This window comes from Vanacampus margaritifer, chromosome 1 (genome assembly GCF_051991255.1).
Source record: "Vanacampus margaritifer isolate UIUO_Vmar chromosome 1, RoL_Vmar_1.0, whole genome shotgun sequence".
Lineage (NCBI taxonomy): Eukaryota > Metazoa > Chordata > Actinopteri > Syngnathiformes > Syngnathidae > Vanacampus > Vanacampus margaritifer.
The window spans coordinates 59873886-59895086 of NC_135432.1; the positions used below are offsets into that span (position 1 = coordinate 59873886).

Genomic DNA, 21201 nt, shown 5'->3' on the forward strand with positions numbered 1-21201 from the left:
ACGGTGCAAAACGGATATTTTAAACTGCTCCATGCTGAATTATGAACGTTGTCATTCAACGAATTAAACTCGTATCTCAAAACACCACTGTATAAGTAATGCCCCCCCCCCCCCCCCATCCATCCATTGCATTTTCTTCTACTTTTCCCAGGTTGCGGGACAGCTGTCTGTGCAGACTTCCCTCTGGGCACCTTCAAGTTCAACCGGGGTGACCCTGAGGCACGCCCAAACTTAAAGCGCTGTATCGAGTGGCGTAGTTTTACTTATCAAAGTTTTTATTCTCATACGACATGGCAGGTGGCTAAGGAAGACCATTTGTAGGTCAATGTGATCTGGAATTGTTGTACATACTCGATGCAGGTTTTGCTACATTTTTGTTAGTAGACATACCCTAAAACAGTCGTCCTCAACCCTGATCCTCAGGGACCGGTATCCAGCCTGTTTTCCATGTCTCCCACAGCCAACACAGGTGGAGATCGTTATCAGCCTTCTCCAGAGATGGCTGATGATATGAATCACCTGTGTTGGCTGTGGGAGGCATGGAAAACAGGATGGATACCGGTCCTCGAGGACCAGGGTTGAGGACCACTGCCCTAAAACATTGCTGTCATCTAAAGGAATAGCCACAATTAGAGATTTTTCAGTTTAAAACAGCCCCATGTAAAGAGTCCTTCTCCGTTGCCGTGACGACTGGCGCTGTTCAAAAGAATTTCATGCCCAGTCAGTGGGACACTTTTATTGGCCTATTCAGAGAGAGTAAAACTACTGACATATCTAATTGCTGCTTTTTTTTATGTATCAGTGTGCCAATTTATGTCATAGTTGCCAGTTCCAAGTGGGTCAATTTGAAATGTCAGTTATTAGTGGAAGTGACGTGTATCCAAAGTGCCTGGATGGACATGGTTGGAAGATTAGGTTTTGTTTTGTTTTAAATGGTAGTTTTTTTTAAAAATTATTTTCTCTCTTATGTGCTTTTTTACTGTCATTAATCCACAGTGAATGTAAAATACTGGAAAGAATGACAGGATAAGGCAAATATTTACTCTTGAAGGTCAAGTCCACAGTGCACCTTGCATGTCAAAAGACAAAAACGTGGCAGTGCCTGCAGGGCTGCGGGGGGGGGGGGGGGGGGGGGGGGTCAACGAGGCTGGAATGCGTCCCCCGCTGCTTGTGGACTCGTGTCTGTAAAGAAAATGATATACAGTGTTTGGGTAATTGAGGGGTCATAAATGACTAACACAGGCGAAGCCTTTATGACCCGAAGGCTGACATTACATTGTGGAGTACTTGGAGCAAGGGGGCAGGATCTGGTGGAGATGTCTATCAACAAATGAAAACTGTGCTACCTTTCACAGGGTGGTCCGCTCAGGGGCAGCGTGCACATGATCGATGAAGAGTATTAGCTGCAGCTTGTTGGGATAGATGAGACGCAGGAATGTGATTTTTTATTTATTTTTTGCTACAGTGGGGTGGCGGGGAAAACATCTGCTTAGACATCACGCCAGATGAGTTACACTGGTTATGTGTATATATATATATATATAGTGATCATTTTTTAAAATCGTAATTAATTGCACGACTTCAATAGTTAACTCACGATTAATCAAATTTTATACCTGTTCTAAATGTACAATAAAATGTACAATAAAATACTTTTTTCTGGTTTCATACTCATGTTGTCATGTTTTGGTTTTGGTTCTGTCATGCTCAGTTTCTGCTTTCCTTGTGTGTTTTCCTTGTCTTGTTGATTGTGACCCTGCCCTTCCTTGTGTTGTCCAATCAATGCCCTCAGCCACTTGTGTCTGGTCCAGGTGTGTCTTGTTGCGTCATTAGTGTTGGTGTATTTAGTCTGCTGTCTCTCCTCTGTCTGTGTTGGTGCATTGTGGTATGTATGTTTGTCCTCATGTCACGCTGCCCTGTTTTCTGTTCCCTCCCAAGTTCTAGCTCAAGTTCATGTTTTGTTGCTGTCTGTTTTTTTTGTTCCCTCTTTTGTTCAAGTTCATGCTTTGTTTTATGTTTTTGAACTTTGGAAACCTTTTTGTTAATAGAAATTAAATCCCTTTTTTTTTTAACTACACCCCTGCCTCCTTGCTCTGCCTTCCCGCATCTGGGTCCTAAAGCCCCCCGTTTTGACAGAATGCACCAACCAGAGAAGGACCCAGCGGGAGTGCTGAAAACCATGATGCGGAATCAGGAGGCGCGCCTGTCGCGCCAGGAGGAGCTCCAGCACGTCATGGCCGCCCAAATGGACCTGCTGTCCTCTTTGGTTAAGGAAGTTGGGCGTCCTTGGGCTTCAGATGCTGGAGCTCGGAGTCGCCAGCCGCAACTCCCCGAGCCACGTCTGCCGCCGCAGCCCCAGGTCCCCGTGTCGGCTCCGCCGCAGCCCCAGGTCCCCGTATCGGCTCAGCCGCAGCCTCAAGTACCTGTCCTACCACGCCTGCCGCCGCTGCCTCAAGTCCTCTGCCAGGTCTGCCGCCACAGCTTCAAGCCTCTCTGCCAGGACTGCCGCCGCATCCTCATGTCCCTTTCCCTGCCAGGACTGCCGCCACAGCCTCAAGTCCCTATCCTGCCAGGTCTACCGTCGCAGCCTCAAGTCCCTATCGTGCCACGTCTGCCACCGCTGTTTCCAGTTCCCGAACCACGTCTGCCACCGCTGTTCTCAGTCCCCGAGCCACGTCTGCCTCCGCAGCCCCAGGTCCCCGTGTCGGCTCCGCCGCAGCCCCAGGTCCCCGTGTCGGCTCCGCCGCAGCCCCAGGTCCCCGTGTCGGCTCCGCCGCAGCCCCAGGTCCCCGTATCGGCTCAGCCGCAGCCTCGAGTCCCTGTCCTACCACGCCTGCCGCCGCTGCCTCTAGTTCTCTGCCAGGTCTGCCGCCACAGCTTCAAGCCTCTCTGCCAGGACTGCCGCCGCAGCCTCATGTCCCTTTCCCTGCCAGGACTGCCGCCGCAGCCTCAAGTCCCTATCCTGCCAGGTCTGCCGCCACAGCCTCAAGTCCTCTGCCAGGTCTGCCGCCACAGCTTCAAGCCTCTCTGCCAGGACTGCCGCCGCATCCTCATGTCCCTTTCCCTGCCAGGACTGCCGCCGCAGCCTCAAGTCCCTATCCTGCCAGTCCCAGAACCACGTCTGCCGCCACAGCCTCAGATCCCTGAGCCACGTCTGCCGCCGCAGTCCCAGGTTCCCGTGCCGGCTCCGCGGCAGCTCCGGGACTCCGTGCCGGCTCCGCGGCAGCTCCGGGACTCCGTGCCGGCTCCGCGGCAGCTCCCGGACTCCGTGCCGGCTCCGCGGCAGCTCCCGGACTCCGTGCCGGCTCCGCGGCAGCTCCCGGACTCCGTGCCGGCTCCGCGGCAGCTCCCGGACTCCGTGCCGGCTCCGCGGCAGCTCCCGGACTCCGTGCCGGCTCCGCGGCAGCTCCCGGACTCCGTGCCGGCTCCGCGGCAGCTCCCGGACTCCGTGCCGGCTCCGCGGCAGCTCCCGGACTCCGTGCCGGCTCCGCGGCAGCTCCCGGACTCCGTGCCGGCTCCGCGGCAGCTCCCGGACTCCGTGCCGGCTCCGCGGCAGCCCCAAGTCCTCGAACCACGTCAGCCGAAGTCCAAAGTCCCCGAACCACGTCAGCTGAAGTCCAAAGTCCCCGAGCCACGTCGGCCGAAGTCCAAAGTCCCCGAGCCACGTCGGCCGTCGGAGCCTCAGGTCTCCGAGCCACGTCGGCCGTCGGAGCCTCAGGTCTCCGAGCCACGTCGGCCGTCGGAGCCTCAGGTCTCCGAGCCACGTCGGCCGTCGGAGCCTCAGGTCTCCGTGCCGGCTCTGCGTCAGCCGTCGGAGCCTCAGGTCTCCGTGCCGGCTCTGCGTCAGCCCCCGGACTCCGTGCCGGCTCTGCGTCAGCCCCCGGACTCCGTGCCGGCTCTGCGTCAGCCCCCGGACTCCGTGCCGGCTCTGCGTCAGCCCCCGGACTCCGTGCCGGCTCTGCGTCAGCCCCCGGACTCCGTGCCGGCTCTGCGTCAGCCCCCGGACTCCGTGCCGGCTCTGCGTCAGCCCCCGGACTCCGTGCCGGCTCTGCGTCAGCCCCCGGACTCCGTGCCGGCTCTGCGTCAGCCCCCGGACTCCGTGCCGGCTCTGCGTCAGCCCCCGGACTCCGTGCCGGCTCTGCGTCAGCCCCCGGACTCCGTGCCGGCTCTGCGTCAGCCCCCGGACTCCGTCCCGTTTTCACGTCAGCCCCAAGATTCCGTCCCGTTTTCACGTCAGCCCCAAGATTCCGTCCCGTTTTCACGTCAGCCCCAAGATCCCGTCCCGTTTTCACGTCAGCCCCAAGATCCCATATCAGCTCCGCGTCGGGCCAGGTTTCCGTCCCGTTTTCACGTCAGCCCCAAGATCCCGTATCAGCTCCGCGTCAGGCCCAGGTTTCCGTCCCGTTTTCACATCAGCCCCAAGATCCCGTATCAGCTCCGCGTCAGGCCCAGGTTTCCGTCCCGGCTTTGCGACAGCCCCAGGATTCCGGATCAGCTCCACAGCAACTTCCGGCTCCGCGTCAGCTCCAAGTTCCCATATCAGCTCCACAGCAGGCCCCGGACTCCGTGCCGGCTCCGCGACAGTCCCCGGACTCCGTGCCGCCTCCACGGCAGCCTCAAGTCATCGCGCCTCGTCGGCCGCCTCCACGGCAGCCTCAAGTCATCGCGCCTCGTCGGCCGCCTCCACGGCAGCCTCAAGTCTTCGCGCCTCCACGGCAGCCTCAAGTCTTCGCGCCTCCACGGCAGCCTCAAGTCTTCGCGCCTCTACGGCAGCCTCAAGTCTTCGCGCCTCTACGGCAGCCTCAAGTCTTCGCGCCTCAAGTCTTCGCGCCTCAAGTCTTCGCGCCTCAAGTCTTCGCGCCTCAAGTCTTCGCGCCTCAAGTCTTCGCGCCTCAAGTCTTCGCGCCTCAAGTCTTCGCGCCTCCACGGCAGCCTCAAGTCTTCGCGCCTCCACGGCAGCCTCAAGTCTTCGCGCCTCCACGGCAGCCTCAAGTCTTCGCGCCTCCACGGCAGCCTCAAGTCTTCGCGCCTCGTCGGCAGCCTCCACGGCAGCCTCAAGTCTTCGCGCCTCGTCGGCAGCCTCCACGGCAGCCTCAAGTCTTCGCGCCTCGTCGGCAGCCTCCACGGCAGCCTCAAGTCTTCGCGCCTCGTCGGCAGCCTCAAGTCTTCGCGCCTCCACGGCCGCCTCAAGTCTTCGCGCCTCCACGGCCGCCTCAAGTCTTCGCGCCTCCACGGCCGCCTCAAGTCTTCGCGCCTCCACGGCAGCCTCAAGTCTTCGCGCCTCCACGGCAGCCTCAAGTCTTCGCGCCTCCACGGCAGCCTCAAGTCTTCGCGCCTCCACGGCAGCCTCAAGTCTTCGCGCCTCCACGGCAGCCTCAAGTCTTCGCGCCTCCACGGCAGCCTCAAGTCTTCGCGCCTCCACGGCAGCCTCAAGTCTTCGCGCCTCCACGGCAGCCTCAAGTCTTCGCGCCTCCACGGCAGCCTCAAGTCTTCGCGCCTCCACGGCAGCCTCAAGTCTTCGCGCCTCCACGGCAGCCTCAAGTCTTCGCGCCTCCACGGCAGCCTCAAGTCTTCGCGCCTCCACGGCAGCCTCAAGTCTTCGCGCCTCCACGGCAGCCTCAAGTCTTCGCGCCTCCACGGCAGCCTCAAGTCTTCGCGCCTCCACGGCAGCCTCAAGTCTTCGCGCCTCCACGGCAGCCTCAAGTCTTCGCGCCTCCACGGCAGCCTCAAGTCTTCGCGCCTCCACGGCAGCCTCAAGTCTTCGCGCCTCCACGGCAGCCTCAAGTCTTCGCGCCTCCACGGCAGCCTCAAGTCTTCGCGCCTCCACGGCAGCCTCAAGTCTTCGCGCCTCCACGGCAGCCTCAAGTCTTCGCGCCTCATCGGCAGCCTCAAGTCTTCGCGCCTCATCGGCAGCCTCAAGTCCTCGCGCCTCCACGGCAGCTTCAGGACCCCGGGCATTCTCACCCTCTGCAGCCCCGGGCCTCCTGGCTTCGGCCGCTCTCGTGCGGGGTCTCTTCGCTTCTTCCATGGCGGCGTCAGGCCCATGGGGGTGGACAGGAGATGTTCATCCCACGGCCGTCCTATTCCGGTGTGGCGTCCGGGGCGCCCTCCAGATCAGCGCCGCCGGGCTCCCCTCGTCTGGCGTCCGGGACGTCCCCCGGACTAGACTGGAGGGATGTGTCAGGTTCCCGCCTCCGCGCCCCCTCCGCCCGCCCTGTTTTTGAACTTTTTAAGGGACGTCTGGAAGCCGTCCCTCGACGGAGGGGTTCTGTCATGTTTTGGTTTTGGTTCTGTCATGCTCAGTTTCTGCTTTCCTTGTGTGTTTTCCTTGTCTTGTTGATTGTGACCCTGCCCTTCCTTGTGTTGTCCAATCAGTGCCCTCAGCCACTTGTGTCTGGTCCAGGTGTGTCTTGTTGCGTCATTAGTGTTGGTGTATTTAGTCTGCTGTCTCTCCTCTGTCTGTGTTGGTGCATTGTGGTATGTATGTTTGTCCTCATGTCACGCTGCCCTGTTTTCTGTTCCCTCCCAAGTTCTAGCTCAAGTTCATGTTTTGTTGCTGTCTGTTTTTTTTGTTCAAGTTCATGCTTTGTTTTATGTTTTTGAACTTTGGAAACCTTTTTGTTAATAGAAATTAAATCCCTTTTTTTTTGAACTACACCCCTGCCTCCTTGCTCTGCCTTCCCGCATCTGGGTCCTAAAGCCCCCCGTTTTGACACATGTTAACATAAAAGTAGAAAAAACTTTTTAACTAATATAAATATGGGTGCATATTTTAGGCATTGATTCAGTAATTTCATAATAATTCAAACATTGAGTTCAATTTGAAAATATGTACTGTACTGTAAAAAATGAGTGTGATATCTAATTGTGTTGAGGTCATTTTTCTGCCACTAGATGGCGTAATTGCATTTGTAAGACGTTGGTTACAGCTCAGTGCGTTAATAACACACAAATGTTGACACCTCTAATATATACACCTCTCTCTCTCTCTCTCTCTCTCTCTATATATATATATATGTGTATATTTATACATTAGCGTTTACAATATATATATATATATATTAGTGTTTACAATAATACTTAACTATATGTCTAATTTCATATCTACCTGTTGCTAATAAGTGAAGTGTGGAGAGTCTCTGTTGCTGAAATGCATGAATTCTTTCACAACAAAAATGACGTTTCCGTGTATGATGAGTGATCAAGCGTCCTCACCTTTATGTTTTGTGCGCGGTCACGGAAATCTCTTTGTTGTTTGTGGTTGAGTATAAAAATAATAGCCCAGTATATGTGGCACCTTCAAACATTGTTTCCTGATAAATAAATAAAAATACCACAGTTTTTGCATTGCAATGAGTTGATATGTATGCAAGGGTATACAGGTGAAACAATGACTGTAATTTGTTCAGAATTGTCCCAGTTTAGCATCCAAAGCTCTCGGTGTGCGGCAGGCTAGAAGCAAACTCGCATGCATTGCCAGAGGTCTGCTTGTGCGGAGTCAAATTTTTCAGTTCAAATAAATCCAAGTGCTAACAAGGCTTACATCAATTGGAGTGTGTTTTCCTTAGATTATGAAAAAGGAACATCCACTTTGCTGCCATATATTATTATGATAAATAAACTAGCGCTGTTAGCTCGGGTCATCCAACATCAAGGAATAGTTTGTGGTGATTAGTCAAAAGCTGAGCAAATGCCCGGTGAAGAATGTTTGCAGAGGGAGCACATTTAAGGAGGATGCTAAAATAAGATGGAAAATACGTAGTGTCTACCCTTGTTATAAGCAAGAACAGGCATGTAAGATGTATTATTTGACTGCTGGTGGTTCACTGTATGTGTTGGAGTGCTTATAAAAGTCTGGCTGGTGTGAAACTCGTCAGCAAGCTCCATATATTTGTATCTGTGTGCAGAATGAGCCAGGCAGCCTCAGTGAGGAGCAGTTACTTTGCCTGCTGGATGGTTGTGAGCTGACAGAGCCGGAGCCAGAACCTTGACACGAACATGGACCTCCTCCAGGCGAGGCCCTGCTGTCAAGATGTCCGTCAAACCACGCGCCATCGTTGACATCACGCTTCCTGACCTCCAGAGTAGGAAGCAAGTATAGCCGAGAGATTGCCCTTTGTACTCATTTCACTGTCACGATATGCAATTTGAACTCGTAAAAACTTGAATTATTCACAGTCTTATGGTGAGTCTTTTTGAATGTAAGGAGCTATAAATAAAACGGCGCATATACGTGCTTGAAGCTGCTATATTCAACAAATATTCCATCCAAGGTTCCTCCTATGCATTCTCTTGAGGTCAGTGTCCACATTTTAAAAACTATATCAAGCAAGCCCTTGTTATTAACCTGTTGCAAAGAGTTAGTTTTTTTTCACAAGGACGAGCCTGTAACCTAATTTGACATTCTCTACTGTTTAGTATTTCAGTACTTTTTGTACATCGTGAAGGATTTGACTTGTCCAGCTGTTCAATGCCTTAGTATATTTTTAACAATGAGCTGAGCAGGTCCATTCCATGACAAATCAACTAGTGGGTTTAACCAAGCAGATTTGGATTTTAATGAAACTTGGTGTACTTGCTGATAGTGATGGCGCAACACTAAATCTCAAATTTTAGGTCCAATCGGAGCAGGGGTTTGAGAGCTATGGCCCGCCAATTCTTGGCATTTTTGGCAAAAAGGGGGCGTGGCCAGCTTTGTTTTAACACTTATGCCTCAGGAACTGCAGGGTCAATATTCTCAAAACATTGTTGGAAAGTGAATTCAGCAAACGGGAAATTTACTCCCTGCTGCTGCTTAACTAAACAATTAACATCTGAAACTTTTTATATGTTTTCGAGAACATGTGAGATTACATTTCATGAAAAAAAAAGTGTTAAGGTCAGGTGATCCACAAGGTCAATTTCAAGGTAAACTAAAACAAGAAAGGAAAAAAGGTTGCTAAAATATGGACTAACAATACCTGTTCTGTAAAGATTGATCCAGTATTTTTGAAATAAAAGGGTTCAAAGCGAGGTAGCCACGCCCCTTTTTGCAAAAAAAAAAAAAATCAAAATTCGGCAGTGCGTAGCTGCCAACCAGTACACCAAGTTTCATAAAAATCTAAATCTGCTTGGTTAAATTTTCAGATTTTTTGGTTGAGTGGTTTGGCATTGAACTACCTGACATCAAAATTCACAACAAGTGATTGATCCATGAAACTTTACAAAGGACGTCCAATTCCATGCCATTCTGTGACTGTACTAGTCTCTTTGGGTCTCTGCAAATGACGCACTAAGCTCAACGGCCACTTCCTTCTAAGGACGTCTGTTTAGAAGCATTGCAATGGCAAGGTACTGTTCATCAGTTGTTAAGTGTCACTTTAATCTTTACGATGTCAAAATGTGAACAGCAAATATGATTCAGGAATCTGTTTGGTCTATTTATGGATTAAACCAGTTGACAGTTGGATATGTGCATTCAAAACGGCAAAATAAGAACTATTTAGTCATACAAGTCATACTTCCAAGGTCTCCACATTCATTTTCTTAAACATTTTTTGGGGGGAAACTCCCAACAATAAAGAAAATGAATAGCTTTGAGCACTCTCAGGTTTGCTTAACTCTTTCACTGCCACTGACGTTTAAAGACGTCAAGTAAAAACCTACGGAGGGCTGCCAATGACGTCAAAAGACGTCATCCAATTTTTTTATTTTTTTTTTTGGAAACGTGTGGGGGGAAGCCTTCCGCATCTGTGGTGAAAGTTTCAATTAGGTCTGTTGTGCCTAAGGACTATGGGGGGGGGGAGCTATATGGCTGAGGAGGAAGTGGTGCCCGTTTGCAAAGCAGCTCTACACTAACAAGACGAAAGGCATCGACCAACGCTAAAAGAGCACATTGATGACGACGATGATCATCATCGATGATGATGATGATGGTGAATCCGAGCTTGACGGCGAAATTGGAACCGCTGACGCGGCGGCTATGACTGCGTCATAAACGCGCAGCACAACCGAGCACGCACAGGCGGACGTTCGATCGGACGACGGAGAGTGCCCCGAGTCCAATGCATATTCATCTGAGGAGTGTGTACAGTCTGCTACTTGCTATTTATTCCCCGGAAAAAAAGGCGGTCAAGAAAGTGTAACGTTTGCACGCGAAACGGACAAAGTGAAAGTAAACTGTTGTGCGAGTCCAGCGGCGTCTCCTTGCACGCAGGGCAGTGTTACAAAAAGAAAAACTGTATTTGAAACATCCACATAATTGTAAATAGTACCACAGTTGCACACATTTGTAAATAGTTTGCGAAATTGTTTTGTCAAATTGTTACACTGTTGAATGGAAATAAACGCATTTTGCAATCAAAAAACACTTTTTCATTGTTGGTGAAAGCGTTTTACAGAAGTAAAGCACTATTTAGGTGTTTGTGGCATCATTCATGGACAAAAAGAAGTGTACAATTCACTAGAGTGCATGAAATAACATCGTTTCACAAAAAGCTCTTTTTCTCCGTTTTTTGTTTCAAAACAGAGAATTTCGGTGAAAGTAACCATTTTCTATTGTTGATTACTGAAGAACGGAATAAGGTAGAAACAAACTTTTTTTTCTGATGAAAGATGAGAGTCCAATCTTTCATTTGGTAGTATGTGTGTTTCCATAGTCCAAACACAACATTTTCTGTGGACCTTGAAAGATCACTCAAAATGCTTAAATCGGCTGGCACTGGGAACAACCCGTTTCTGAAAACGTCTGGCAGTGAAAGAGTTAAGAGATATTTTTAGCTCTATTGACAAGTTTGGTTTGCTTGTGCTTGCCCAATGCAAGTAGCAACGCCGCACCTGGCTGACACCTACCGCCCTCTTCATTCTCAATCTTCACCTCATGTCGTGACCCCGTGCCGACAGTAGGAATAATCTCACATTCCTGGCAACTGAAAACATGTCAACCAGGTGGAGCCCATGAGCTCGGACCCTCAGATAAGATTTGCCTGGTTTCGCAATTTGTTAAGTGATGCAAAGGGAAGGAAGAGATGAAGCATTTTTGGGGTGGGCGCTAAGAGTGGTGAGCTAAACAAGGCAAGAATGAGTCAGTGTTAATGTCTCTATGTAAAGAGACATGCTGCATTCTTAGACTGTCTGGATTCTTTGGCCAGACCTTCCACTGCACCATATCTAACTGTACACAACTCAACTTCCTATTGATGCATAACCAAAAACCCAAGCCCCATAGTAAGACAGCAAAAAAAAAAAATGGAGTGTTAAAATTCCAGTGTTAAATTTTTGGGAGTTGATTTTAACTCTCAAAGTGTAATTCTTGGTGTTAAATGTTGTCCCGGATCTCACTGTGAAATAACTTTGCCATTTTTCAAATTTGAGAAAGGCAAGTCAGCTGCATTTTTCTCCTCTTTTCCTTTTTGCTTATCATAAAAAAATAAAATAAAATTGTCTCCTTCAATGTTAAATATTTAACTACTTTACAAGAGTGTGGAGCTATATAAAGTCTGAAAAAGTGTTAAAATCAGCTCTGTGGGAGTCAATTAAACAATGGACTTTATTAGTGTAGAGATATTATGCCTAGGTTCGAATCGGCCAGGTTTCCCTGTGTGCTAAACTGATAAAACCAAGCTGCGACGTAAATCATTGATGGTTGCTCGCTGGTTCAGCAGGTGCCTCGTCATTTAAATGATCATTTTCAGCCTTCTTCAAACTGAGTAGCGGTAAAGCAGCAATTGATTGTGGCTTACCAATCTTTAAAAATGTGTCACAATTATCAGCTAGTAAGCAGTGCAGTCCCTGCGTCTGAGATGAATAGAAAACAATCATAAATTCTGGCATTTTCTAAGAAAACTGCCATTTTAATACGCATTCCTCATAGAGACAATTCTCAGCAGAAAAGTCACGTTGACGGTACTAAAGTGAATGAATTTATAACTCCGGCGTGTTAAATTCCTCATCGTCTGCAGGTTCGAAGACATGCTTGTGTGATGTGTAATCATATCTGTATGAATGTGCTGTTTAAGAGCATTAAATTTCATGGTGAGTTTTCCTGCCGTTGACTCCCAAGGATACTCCCTTTCTCTGAACTGTCAGCAGACCCAACTAATGGATTCCAGTTGCTTGACACAGCATGGCCCGACTCTTTTTGCTTTTGTAAGGACGAGATCTCAATCAAAGTAAATACAACATCCCGGGTCTTGAACTATCCGTTCGACTATTCAACTTTTTTGCTTGACAGCCCCCCCTCCCCCGCAAAAGATCACAATTCACAAGAAATACTTCTTTCTGGAAGCGTTTATTTTCTCTTGACAAATAACAAAATAACAAGTACAAGTATAAACAGCACTTTTTTGGGGGTAAAAACTATGGTACATGTTTATGGAAAAGCGTCATCAAAATAAAAACACATCCTCATATCAGTGTGCAAATGAGTTTATACAGACAGAAGCGTTTCCACGAGGCTACGCTTCGAGATAAATTATTTAAATAGCATATATCTACACAAATGACATAACTTCAACATAATAACTTATCAAAACAAAGGCACTGGAAAATACAACACAGTCAAAACAACATCTCCTTATTTTTTCTTGTTTGGCCTTCTTTTTTTTTTTTTTCCTCCCCTAGAAAAATATCTTATATACAACACATGAATGATAGTACAGTCCAAAAAAAAAAAAAAGCAAATTGAAGACTTTCAGTTTGTTGTAAGAAAAGCGATTTGTTTATCTATTGCTGGCCTCAATACAAAAAACATTCATGAGGTAATAATTGTGTTTAAAGGATATCCTTTAGTTTTTCCTTTGTCAGAAATATACACAAAAAGCTCAGGCACACCAGCCATGCATGCTGTGCACACGCGTACATGGTCCGGGGTCTAATGTTGATTTTTGACCTAAGAGTTTAGTTAGGAAAAAAAAAAAATCGAACACTTGACTTAAAATAGACTGACTCTCATTTCCTATTACGAATGAACATTTAATGGAGTGTGGACTAAAATAAATATTTTAAATGGAAAATTCTGAACTCGTGTTACGATACTGAGAGAATAGTGCTACCTGGAGGAGTTGTCATAGCCTAGATGTAGCTCAGCTTCCATGCCAGTTCCTACTATTTAGTCCCTTAATATCTTCATAAAACACTACATATATTTTTGCCAAAAATCATCGTTCCAAAGCAATGCAGAGTATACCTGCTTTGGGCCCTGTGCTCTCCTTTTTGTGCTCTTAACCTGAGAAGTTCTACCGTTTGGCCATCCCTATGTAGAAGACCTTAAATAATAAAGTCAATTTGGAAGAGTGACTTACTGAAAAGGTGAAAAAAAAAATTGCCGTTTTTTTTTTTTTTTTTTCTCGTCATTTTTGGGAGCCAATATACGTGCACATTCACTCAAACCGCACTCACAATCTTAGATCATAACAGTCATTCCGAACTGTCCATGGTCCCTCAATGGCTCCTTCGAGAAAGGAATATTCCCCCAGCCAAAGAAAGTTCTCCTACTGCTTTCTTCAAAATGAGTATCTTAGAGTCCACAGCAGATGTACATTAATGCTCGAGGATGAAAAGAAAACGAAAAGAAGGAATTTCCCTTTGATCCTTCCACCGCAGAGGGATACCAGCAAAGTTCAGGTGTGCAAAGCAATAAACGTGGCCCCTCTTTTGGATGCAAAGGAAGGGGCCAAATTCTTCTGAGCAGAGCTGCGCTCGCAATATGAATTTGGTGCAGAAATATCATTGAACTTTCATTTAGCTTTCAAGTCCTGAGGTCACGTTCGTTACCTCACGCTATACCACTCTTGCTCATCATTCCTCCAACGTGCATTGCCCGGGTCGTATCGTCAAATTGGTCAATCGTCCTTTTTGCCAGGATGTGCTAATTGCATTACGCATCTGAAAGAAATTGAAAATAGACAGATGAGTCTCATGTTGAATGTTTTACAAAGACCTACAGTAATGTGTATGCGTTTTATATCTTACCTTTACATTCATATTTAAGGTCGGAGAAGTAAACCATCTCCTGAGAGAAGACGTACAACCCTAGTCGTCCTCCAGCATAGGTTTTGTCGTAGATGTTTCCGGAGTCGGCCATGATTCTCTTGCCCTCGTACATCACAACTCTAAAACCCAAAGAGCAAACGTGTGAGATCAACTCAAAAAATTAAAATGTCACAATTTCTTTCTTGGTTTTTACAACTTACCTGATAAGTCCACTCTTTGGTCTATGGATCAGGTGCCATCTGTAAGCGGTGAAGTCTTTCCAGCCGATCTTCTTAGGGTCGTACCACAGAGTGCGAACCTGTAAATCAATATACATATTCAAATGTGTTCCGATCTTTAACCGACAGGACTCTTTTGAGTCCTAAAAAAATTGAGAGCTCACCTGTCCTGGTGTGTCTCCGGTGTGCCACAGCGCATTCCTCAGGTGCTCACCAGGGCCGGTGGTGGAGTTGATCACTTTGATGGACAGGCCCGCGTAGCCTTGAGCCTTCGTGGGTACGTCAGACCAGTATGTCTGTGTGATCTGCTTCCACATGACCGAGTAGAATCGAGAGCTTGACTGGTAGCCAAACACAAAACCAGCAAAGTCGTCATCTCGGTCTGTGTTGACAAAGAAGGTTCCGCTGAAGTCCACAGCGTTGAACTCATCATAACCTGGTAGGAAGAGGAGAAGGTTTAGGTTTTGCCAAGAACGACGTGGTGACATGTCGATATGTGGTTTCGTACCAACGGCAATGCCTGGGTCGCAGTTGACAGTCTGTACCAACTCCTTGCCCTGATGTCTGACAACCCAATTGGGATCAATCTGAGAAGTTCCTTTAGGATCGAGAGGAACCATCTGGAAACGGCGGAAGTCGGTTTCACTGATGGCAAAGTTCTCCGGGCAAACGTCATAAATGTCCGGGATCTTGTCTTGGTCGAAATCGTCTTTGCACACATCGCCTCGGCCATCGCCTAAAACGATACATGATACCATGAGGCACCCGCATTATAAATACAGAATAAGAGGATTGACTGAAGGAGTGACTCACCATCCGAGTCCAGCTGATCGGGGTTAAAGGCCAGCCTGCAATTGTCCTTGTCATCGGGAATACCATCATTGTCGTCATCGTGGTCGCAGGCGTCACCCTTGCCATCCTTGTCGTGATCTGCCTGGTTGGCATTTGGTATGTAAGGACAGTTGTCCAAATTGTTCTGGTGGCCATCTTCATCAATGTCCTGGTTGTTGTCGCACTTGTCTCCCACGAGATCCGAGTCTGAGTCAGTCTGTTGGAGAGAGGAATTCTTCGTTTTATGGCGCGGACACTGGGAGACTGTTATTCTTTAGTATGAGAAACAATTCTCTGGTTAGGAATTAAGTGTTCCGGCATGCAAGCTATCATCACCGCGATCCTCAAATCACATCTGATTCAAAGTTGGATGAGGCTGACACATTCCTCTCTTTCTTTAAAGTCAATTTATAGCCTCTATGGCTTCCAGACGGATCGTTGACATTTTTTCACAGCACGCCAGTGGTCCGTCCGTGCTGAGAGATGAATAAGGTAAAAGTGCAAGCCGGGATGTGACCTTACCTGATCAGGGTTGTGCTCGAGAGGGCAGTTATCGCAGTGGTCTCCCACCCCGTCCCGATCTGTATCCCTCTGGTCCACATTGTAAACATATGGGCAGTTGTCATTCTCATTCAGAACGCCTGTTGAGTTGAAGCACATTGTTGTATTAGCCAACGGGACCAAGCTAATGTTTGTTTAAGACCCTGGGAAGCTCTGAAACGTAATACCACTGTAGGAATTGTAAATGGTCACTTACCATCACCGTCAATATCCACAGCGCAGGCATCCCCCTCTCCGTTATTGTCAGTGTCGGTCTGGTCAGTGTTGGACTCAAAAATGCAGTTGTCACAACTGTCACCAATATCATCCCTGTCTGCATCATACTGGGCGGGGTTGTACACTCTCGGGCAGTTGTCCTAAGGAAAATGTCATGGTATTGTTAGATTATAAGGGATTATAAACTTTGCATTTCTATTGGTGTGCATAAAACTGATTTGTCTGGTCTGTGGGGAAGGCTCGTTGTTAAACCAATAAAACTGTTGGGATTACTTACCCTATCATCAGGGATGCCATCATTGTCATCATCGTAGTCACATTCATCACCCTGGCCATCCTTGTCATGATCTTCCTGACCAGAATTGGGGAGGTTGGGGCAGTTATCCTGTATAGAAAAAAAAACACATATGGAGTTAAGTTGAGCTGTTTTACACTCTGAAAACAGTTGAGTCAAAAGTAACCCAATTGTGATTCAAAAATGGACCAATCCACTTTATGGTTGTTTTTTATTTTTTTTTATCCCAAGTTGGGTCAAATTGATCCAAGTAGAAGGTCTGACCCAACTTCCTGGGTTGTTTTATTAAAAAATTAAAAAATAAAATAGACCTAATTTTTGACCCAAAGTTGGGTCAAATTGACCCAACTAGAGGATCTAACCCAACTTTCTGGGTTGTTTTATAGAAAATGACCCAATTTTTGACCCAAAGGTGGGTGAAACTGACCCAAACAGACAATATGACCCAACTTTCTGGGTTGTTTTATACAATATGACCCAATTTTTTTAACCCAAAGTTGGGTCAAATTGACCCAAGTAGAGGATTTGTCCATTTATGTCATATCATGAAATTGTGACCATTTGGAGTTCTGTAGTAGTTTGAGGTTACCTTCTTGCAGTGGTATGTAGCATTGGTCACACATAAGAGGTTAGAGTTGGGCCACCCATCCAGGTCAGTATCCTCTCCACAGATAAAGCCATTGCCAGCATAGCCCGGCTTGCACTCACAGCGGAACATGGACTCAGAGAAGACGCCCAAGTAAATGCAGTTGGCGTTTTTGTTGCAGTTGTGGCTACCATCCTGGCATGGGTTACGTGGTTTGCAAACCTAAAAACAAAACATCCCAGAAGCTTAATAACACAGAAACAGATTTCTGGTCAAGAACAAGCACTAAGTTATCATTCGAACCTGTTTTTTCGCAGTGGCCTGTTCCACTCCTCTTCCAAAGGGCTGAGGGCCGGAGTAACGAGCAGGGCATGCCTGGCAGTTGTAACCTGGCTCTGTGTTCTCACAGCGATGGACTGCGTTGTGTGTATAGCAAGCATCGGGGACCTCCTTGCACTCATCAATGTCCTTGCAGGTGACACCGTCTCCTTTGTAGCCCAGCGGACACTTGCCACACTTGAAGGAGCCATCGGGAAAGCTGAAACACTTTGAGCCGGGGAAGCATGGGTTGGAGAGGCAACCGTCTGCAGAGGAAACATTGTTGGGTGTCATGTCTGCAAATTTTTGTCATTTGGAAATAACTCTTGAGATGTGCTTACCGATGGGACAGTCCTGTTTGTTGCACACTTGAGACATGGTGGCGTCACCAACACAGTCCTTTCCGCCGTATTTGGGAACGGGATCAGAACACAGACGTTTGCGGTTCTGGATGCCTCCGTTACATGTAACCGTGCACGTGTCCCACGGTGACCAAGGTCCCCAACCGCCATCGACTGAAAGTTGGACAAATGACAACGATCAGTTTGTTCTTCTAGACTGTGGAAGTATTTGTGATGATGAAATTGAACTTACTGGGACATGGTGACTTTTGGCAGATTTCAGTTTGGCGTCCCTCTCCCTGGCAGTCCATGCCACCCATCTGGGGTGTCGGAGAGTTGCAGAGGCGTATGCGAGTGATGACCCCCTCCCCACAGGTCACAGAGCACGAGGACCAGGGAGACCAATGGCTCCAACCTCCATCTTGTTTGACTGTGAGTGCCAAATACACAATTCACTCCTCATCCTTCATGGCTAGAGTAGATCAAATTTAAAGGAAGTCTTACTTACAGCGTTTGTCACATTCCTGAGGGAAACAGTCCCGGGTTTGGACTGAGGTGCCCTCACAATTACTATTGATGCGATCGCAAGAGCGTCCACGCTGCTGGATGCCCCGACCACAAGTCACCGAGCAACGGGTCCACTGAGACCAGGGGGACCAGTCGTCCTCAGCAGAGTCACTTGCTGTAAGCGGGGGAGCGGGTTTAAAAAAACGTTACATTTTGGCGGAATGGAGACAAGAATGAAATAAGTTGGGCGGTGCCTTGACTTACGAGTTGAATTCTATTCAAGTTAGTAACTCAGTTTAATTTCTATTTCAAATCACGTTTCCACTCCGAACTCGTAAGTTGAGGCACTCACGTCACTGTATTTGAGGAAACTAAAACTTACGATTTCCACATCGGGGGCAGCACTCGCCCTCTGGCACGGTGCCGTTGGTGCAGGGAATCAGAGGGCAGGAGATTTTTCGACATATGGTGGCAGAGTTCTAATTGGAGAGACAGTCAGATTATTACAAGAATGCATGTCGGGCTTAACTTCCCCCCCAAAAAAATTTTCACAATTGTAACCTCAACAATCCTGCTTTGCTGACATAAATCATAACTCCATTCAGGGAAAATGTCCCCCCCCTGCTTGCTTTTGTTTGTCTCAAGAAACTATTGCCTAAAGCTGTTCACATTGTGTTGGCACCCACAGTAGGAAACACAACTGTTTCTTCACTTACCTGGCAGGTACACTCAGTGCAGTCATCCACGGTCCACTCTTCTCTGTCCTGGTGCACGATCCCATTGTGGATGCAAACACTGCCGTGGTTCTTGATTTGCTCTTGAATGCTGGCGCTGACCTCAGACTGCAAAAAAAAAAAAAAAAAACAGAAATTGAGTGAGTGAGGGGGATGAGGGGGTGGGGGTGGGGGTGGGGGTGTGCTAGCTGGGGACCGAGGATGGAAAACTTTCACTTTGCCAAAGTTCCAGCACAAATGAATCACCATCCGACAAAATGATTAAGACATAGCCTGACTCTAGCGGAGCGATGCAAATATAAGCAACATAGTTGTGTATTCACGTGGCTCTCATTAGGAACTTGGCCACGGGCGGCCACGACGGCGACAAGTGGCAGCGGGAATGCGCTAGCTTGGATGCAAACAGACGGGGGGGGGGGCGGGTGGAGAGGTTCTGCGGCGCTTACCACTCTCCGCAGCTCGTTGGTCACGTGCTTCACTACCACGCCGAGGCCTCGCAGCTCCTTGAACAGGCCCGCGATGTCCTCGCAGGAGAGGCCGCAGAATGACTGTAGATCTGGGATGGAGAGAGAGACAAGTTAATAACAATGGACTGATTCATATACAGTAAATTCTGTAGAGTCAATTTGACTATTTAGATTGGGACCAAATCGACTCAGTTTAGAGTAGTCACTCAAGGGTTGAGGAACCAACTCTCGACCTTCATCTTGGGAGACTGCCACACTACCACCTGAGCTATGCCCCGCCTACTGTTTGCTTATCTCCAAGAGGAAACCATAAACATCGTTTTTGGTCTCTTGGAAGATTCCAGCTGACATGAGATATACATATATATAACACACAGCTGCATGGCTCAGGGAGTAGATTGGATGTCTCCCAAGTTGAAGTTTGTGAGTTCGTTCCTCAACCCTTAAGTGACTTTTATTTATATTAATTTTTATTCTTTATTTTACTCTCTTCCAAGTGTAAATATTACTCTAAAATTTAGTCTATTTGGTCCCACTCTAAATATATTAAAAAGTATTACTGTAATGCCAAACCAGTCAAGTATGTTTTCAACTGCCTTAAATGACAAGTGAAGAGATGAAAAGGAGGTTCAACAAACTATATGGTTCTATCTGGCACCTTCAGTTTTTTTAATCTCGTGAGAGGTTCAGTAAGTAAAAGGTAGAGCAACAAACTGACACCAAATCCACAAATTATTGGAGAAAGTCTCACCTTTGGTTTTGTGGCCAGTGTAATCGGTCCTGATGGCAGGGCTGGAGCCATTCATTGGGTTTCCCAGTGTCAGCACGTCAGTCAAGACAGCTGCAGGTGCAAGCACAATGCGGCGGATTTTTATTACTTCAAATCATCATCATTTGGGACATAACAAGCTAATTATATAATATAATTATAACTGGAGAAAGAGCAAACTCCGCCCTCTACCTCACTTGTGCGATATACTCTGAAACCTTACCTCCATTTTCGCATCCTTTATTTCTCAGAATGGTCTCCAGGGACGCCCCAAAGACAAATCTCACATTCTGAAGCACTCCCTATATATATAAAAAAAAAAGAAGATTTAACAGACATGTTCCAAACAAAACATGCAGCAATGAAAAGAAAGACTTGACCTAAGTGCTTACCATGAATTTGTCCCTAGTTGCTCCCTTGCCAATTCTGAGCCTGGCGATGTCCACCAGCTCTTGGGACAACACTTTCTGGATGGGCTCGTCCATCTCGGACACGTTGATTTCATCGCAGCCCACAAAGAGTTTCACGCGGTCATCCTGGAAGAAGAGCGTGATGTTCTTCCAGTGTCCCGTCGCTAAATTTGGCTCCTCGATGGACACCAGCTGCTGATGGTCACCGGTGGAGTAAAAGACGTCTAAGGTGTTGGCTTTGCCGTTGGAGATGATCTCCAACACGGGACCCGAGCCGTCTTTCTTCTCAATGGTCAGAAGGCTTCCCCTGTTCCTCTTGGACTGCTTTAGGTTGACCAGGAGGATGAAGCCCCTCTCCAACTGGATGGAGTCGATTAGATCCCCGAAGGAGTTGTCGGGGACGGGGGGGATCAGGTCTGCGTTCAAAATCTTGTACGCCGGGCTGTATGGGTCGGCCCCTTTGACTAAGGTGACTCCATTGTGCCTCTTGTCGACCCGCACCAGATCAAATAAGTCGTAAACGCTGTTGTCATCGCGACTCTCTGCGGAACAAGGACACATGCACGTTTTTAATATACATTATGAAAAGAAAATGCGGCCGTAACTCATTTGATGACTTTTTTTTTTTTTTTTTGCATTCTCACCTGCCAATATCGCACCCTCGCAACTCCAAAGCATCAACAACAGGAAGATGCCACGCAGCATCATCTCGTTCTCTCAAGTCAAAGCTAAAATCAAGACAAGAATATGAATGATATGTTACATCCAAATGTGTCACTTGTGAGGAATAGTTATAATGTAAATATTATACAAACCTTATAAAAGAAGATTCCTTCAAAGAATAAGGGTTAAGTGGATTTAAAAAAAGAAGAAAAAAGATGTCCTTCAGTTATTATTGATCCTGTCTCTTTCTTGAGGCTCAAGTCGAAAGTCGTGCTTTATTATTATTATTTTTTTAATTCCAATTGATGCTCTCA

General features: G+C 47.6%; 2 protein-coding genes across 5 annotated transcripts in view; one reads left to right on the forward strand and one right to left on the reverse strand.

Annotated features, from left to right (window-relative positions):
• The window catches only part of fsip1 (fibrous sheath interacting protein 1), a 40317-nt gene extending 30824 nt beyond the window's left edge, over positions 1-9493 (forward strand). For all 3 annotated transcript variants that reach the window (XM_077558627.1, XM_077558615.1, XM_077558618.1), the window contains exon 9: positions 7908-9493. In XM_077558627.1, coding sequence (XP_077414753.1) covers positions 7908-7991 — 84 coding nt within the window. In that variant the 3' untranslated portion in view covers positions 7992-9493. The remainder of the gene's footprint in view (positions 1-7907) is intronic.
• A 2759-nt stretch (positions 9494-12252) lies between these two features.
• Positions 12253-21201, reverse strand: thbs1a (thrombospondin 1a). 2 transcript variants are annotated; one of them, XM_077558645.1, is made up of 22 exons: positions 21040-21201; positions 20869-20952; positions 20207-20766; positions 20038-20116; positions 19797-19886; positions 19025-19134; positions 18561-18686; positions 18227-18323; positions 17846-18019; positions 17591-17767; positions 17338-17511; positions 16982-17262; positions 16682-16900; positions 16075-16182; positions 15778-15937; positions 15543-15661; positions 15003-15237; positions 14698-14925; positions 14354-14625; positions 14172-14269; positions 13951-14090; positions 12253-13863 (listed from the first exon to the last, which is right to left on the reverse strand). In XM_077558645.1, the coding sequence occupies exons 2-22, from the start codon at positions 20930-20932 to the stop codon at positions 13856-13858; spliced, it is 3519 nt and encodes a 1172-aa protein (XP_077414771.1). In that variant the 5' UTR covers positions 20933-20952; positions 21040-21201; the 3' UTR covers positions 12253-13855. The 2 variants fall into 2 exon arrangements, with proteins under 2 accessions (XP_077414771.1, XP_077414777.1); XM_077558651.1 differs by lacking the exon at positions 21040-21201 and having other exon boundaries at positions 20869-20999.

Excerpts from the sequence above, each read along its gene's own strand:
- thbs1a (XM_077558645.1), bottom strand. The coding sequence starts at position 20,932 with ATGATGCTGCGTGGCATCTTCCTGTTGTTGATGCTTTGGAGTTGCGAG. Across the intron at positions 17,512-17,590 it reads CCAAAAGTCACCATGTCCCA|TCGATGGCGGTTGGGGACCT; the intron begins GTAAGTTCAATT and ends TCCAACTTTCAG. Across the intron at positions 15,662-15,777 it reads TGTGGATATTGACGGTGATG|GCGTTCTGAATGAGAATGAC; the intron begins GTAAGTGACCAT and ends TCAACTCAACAG.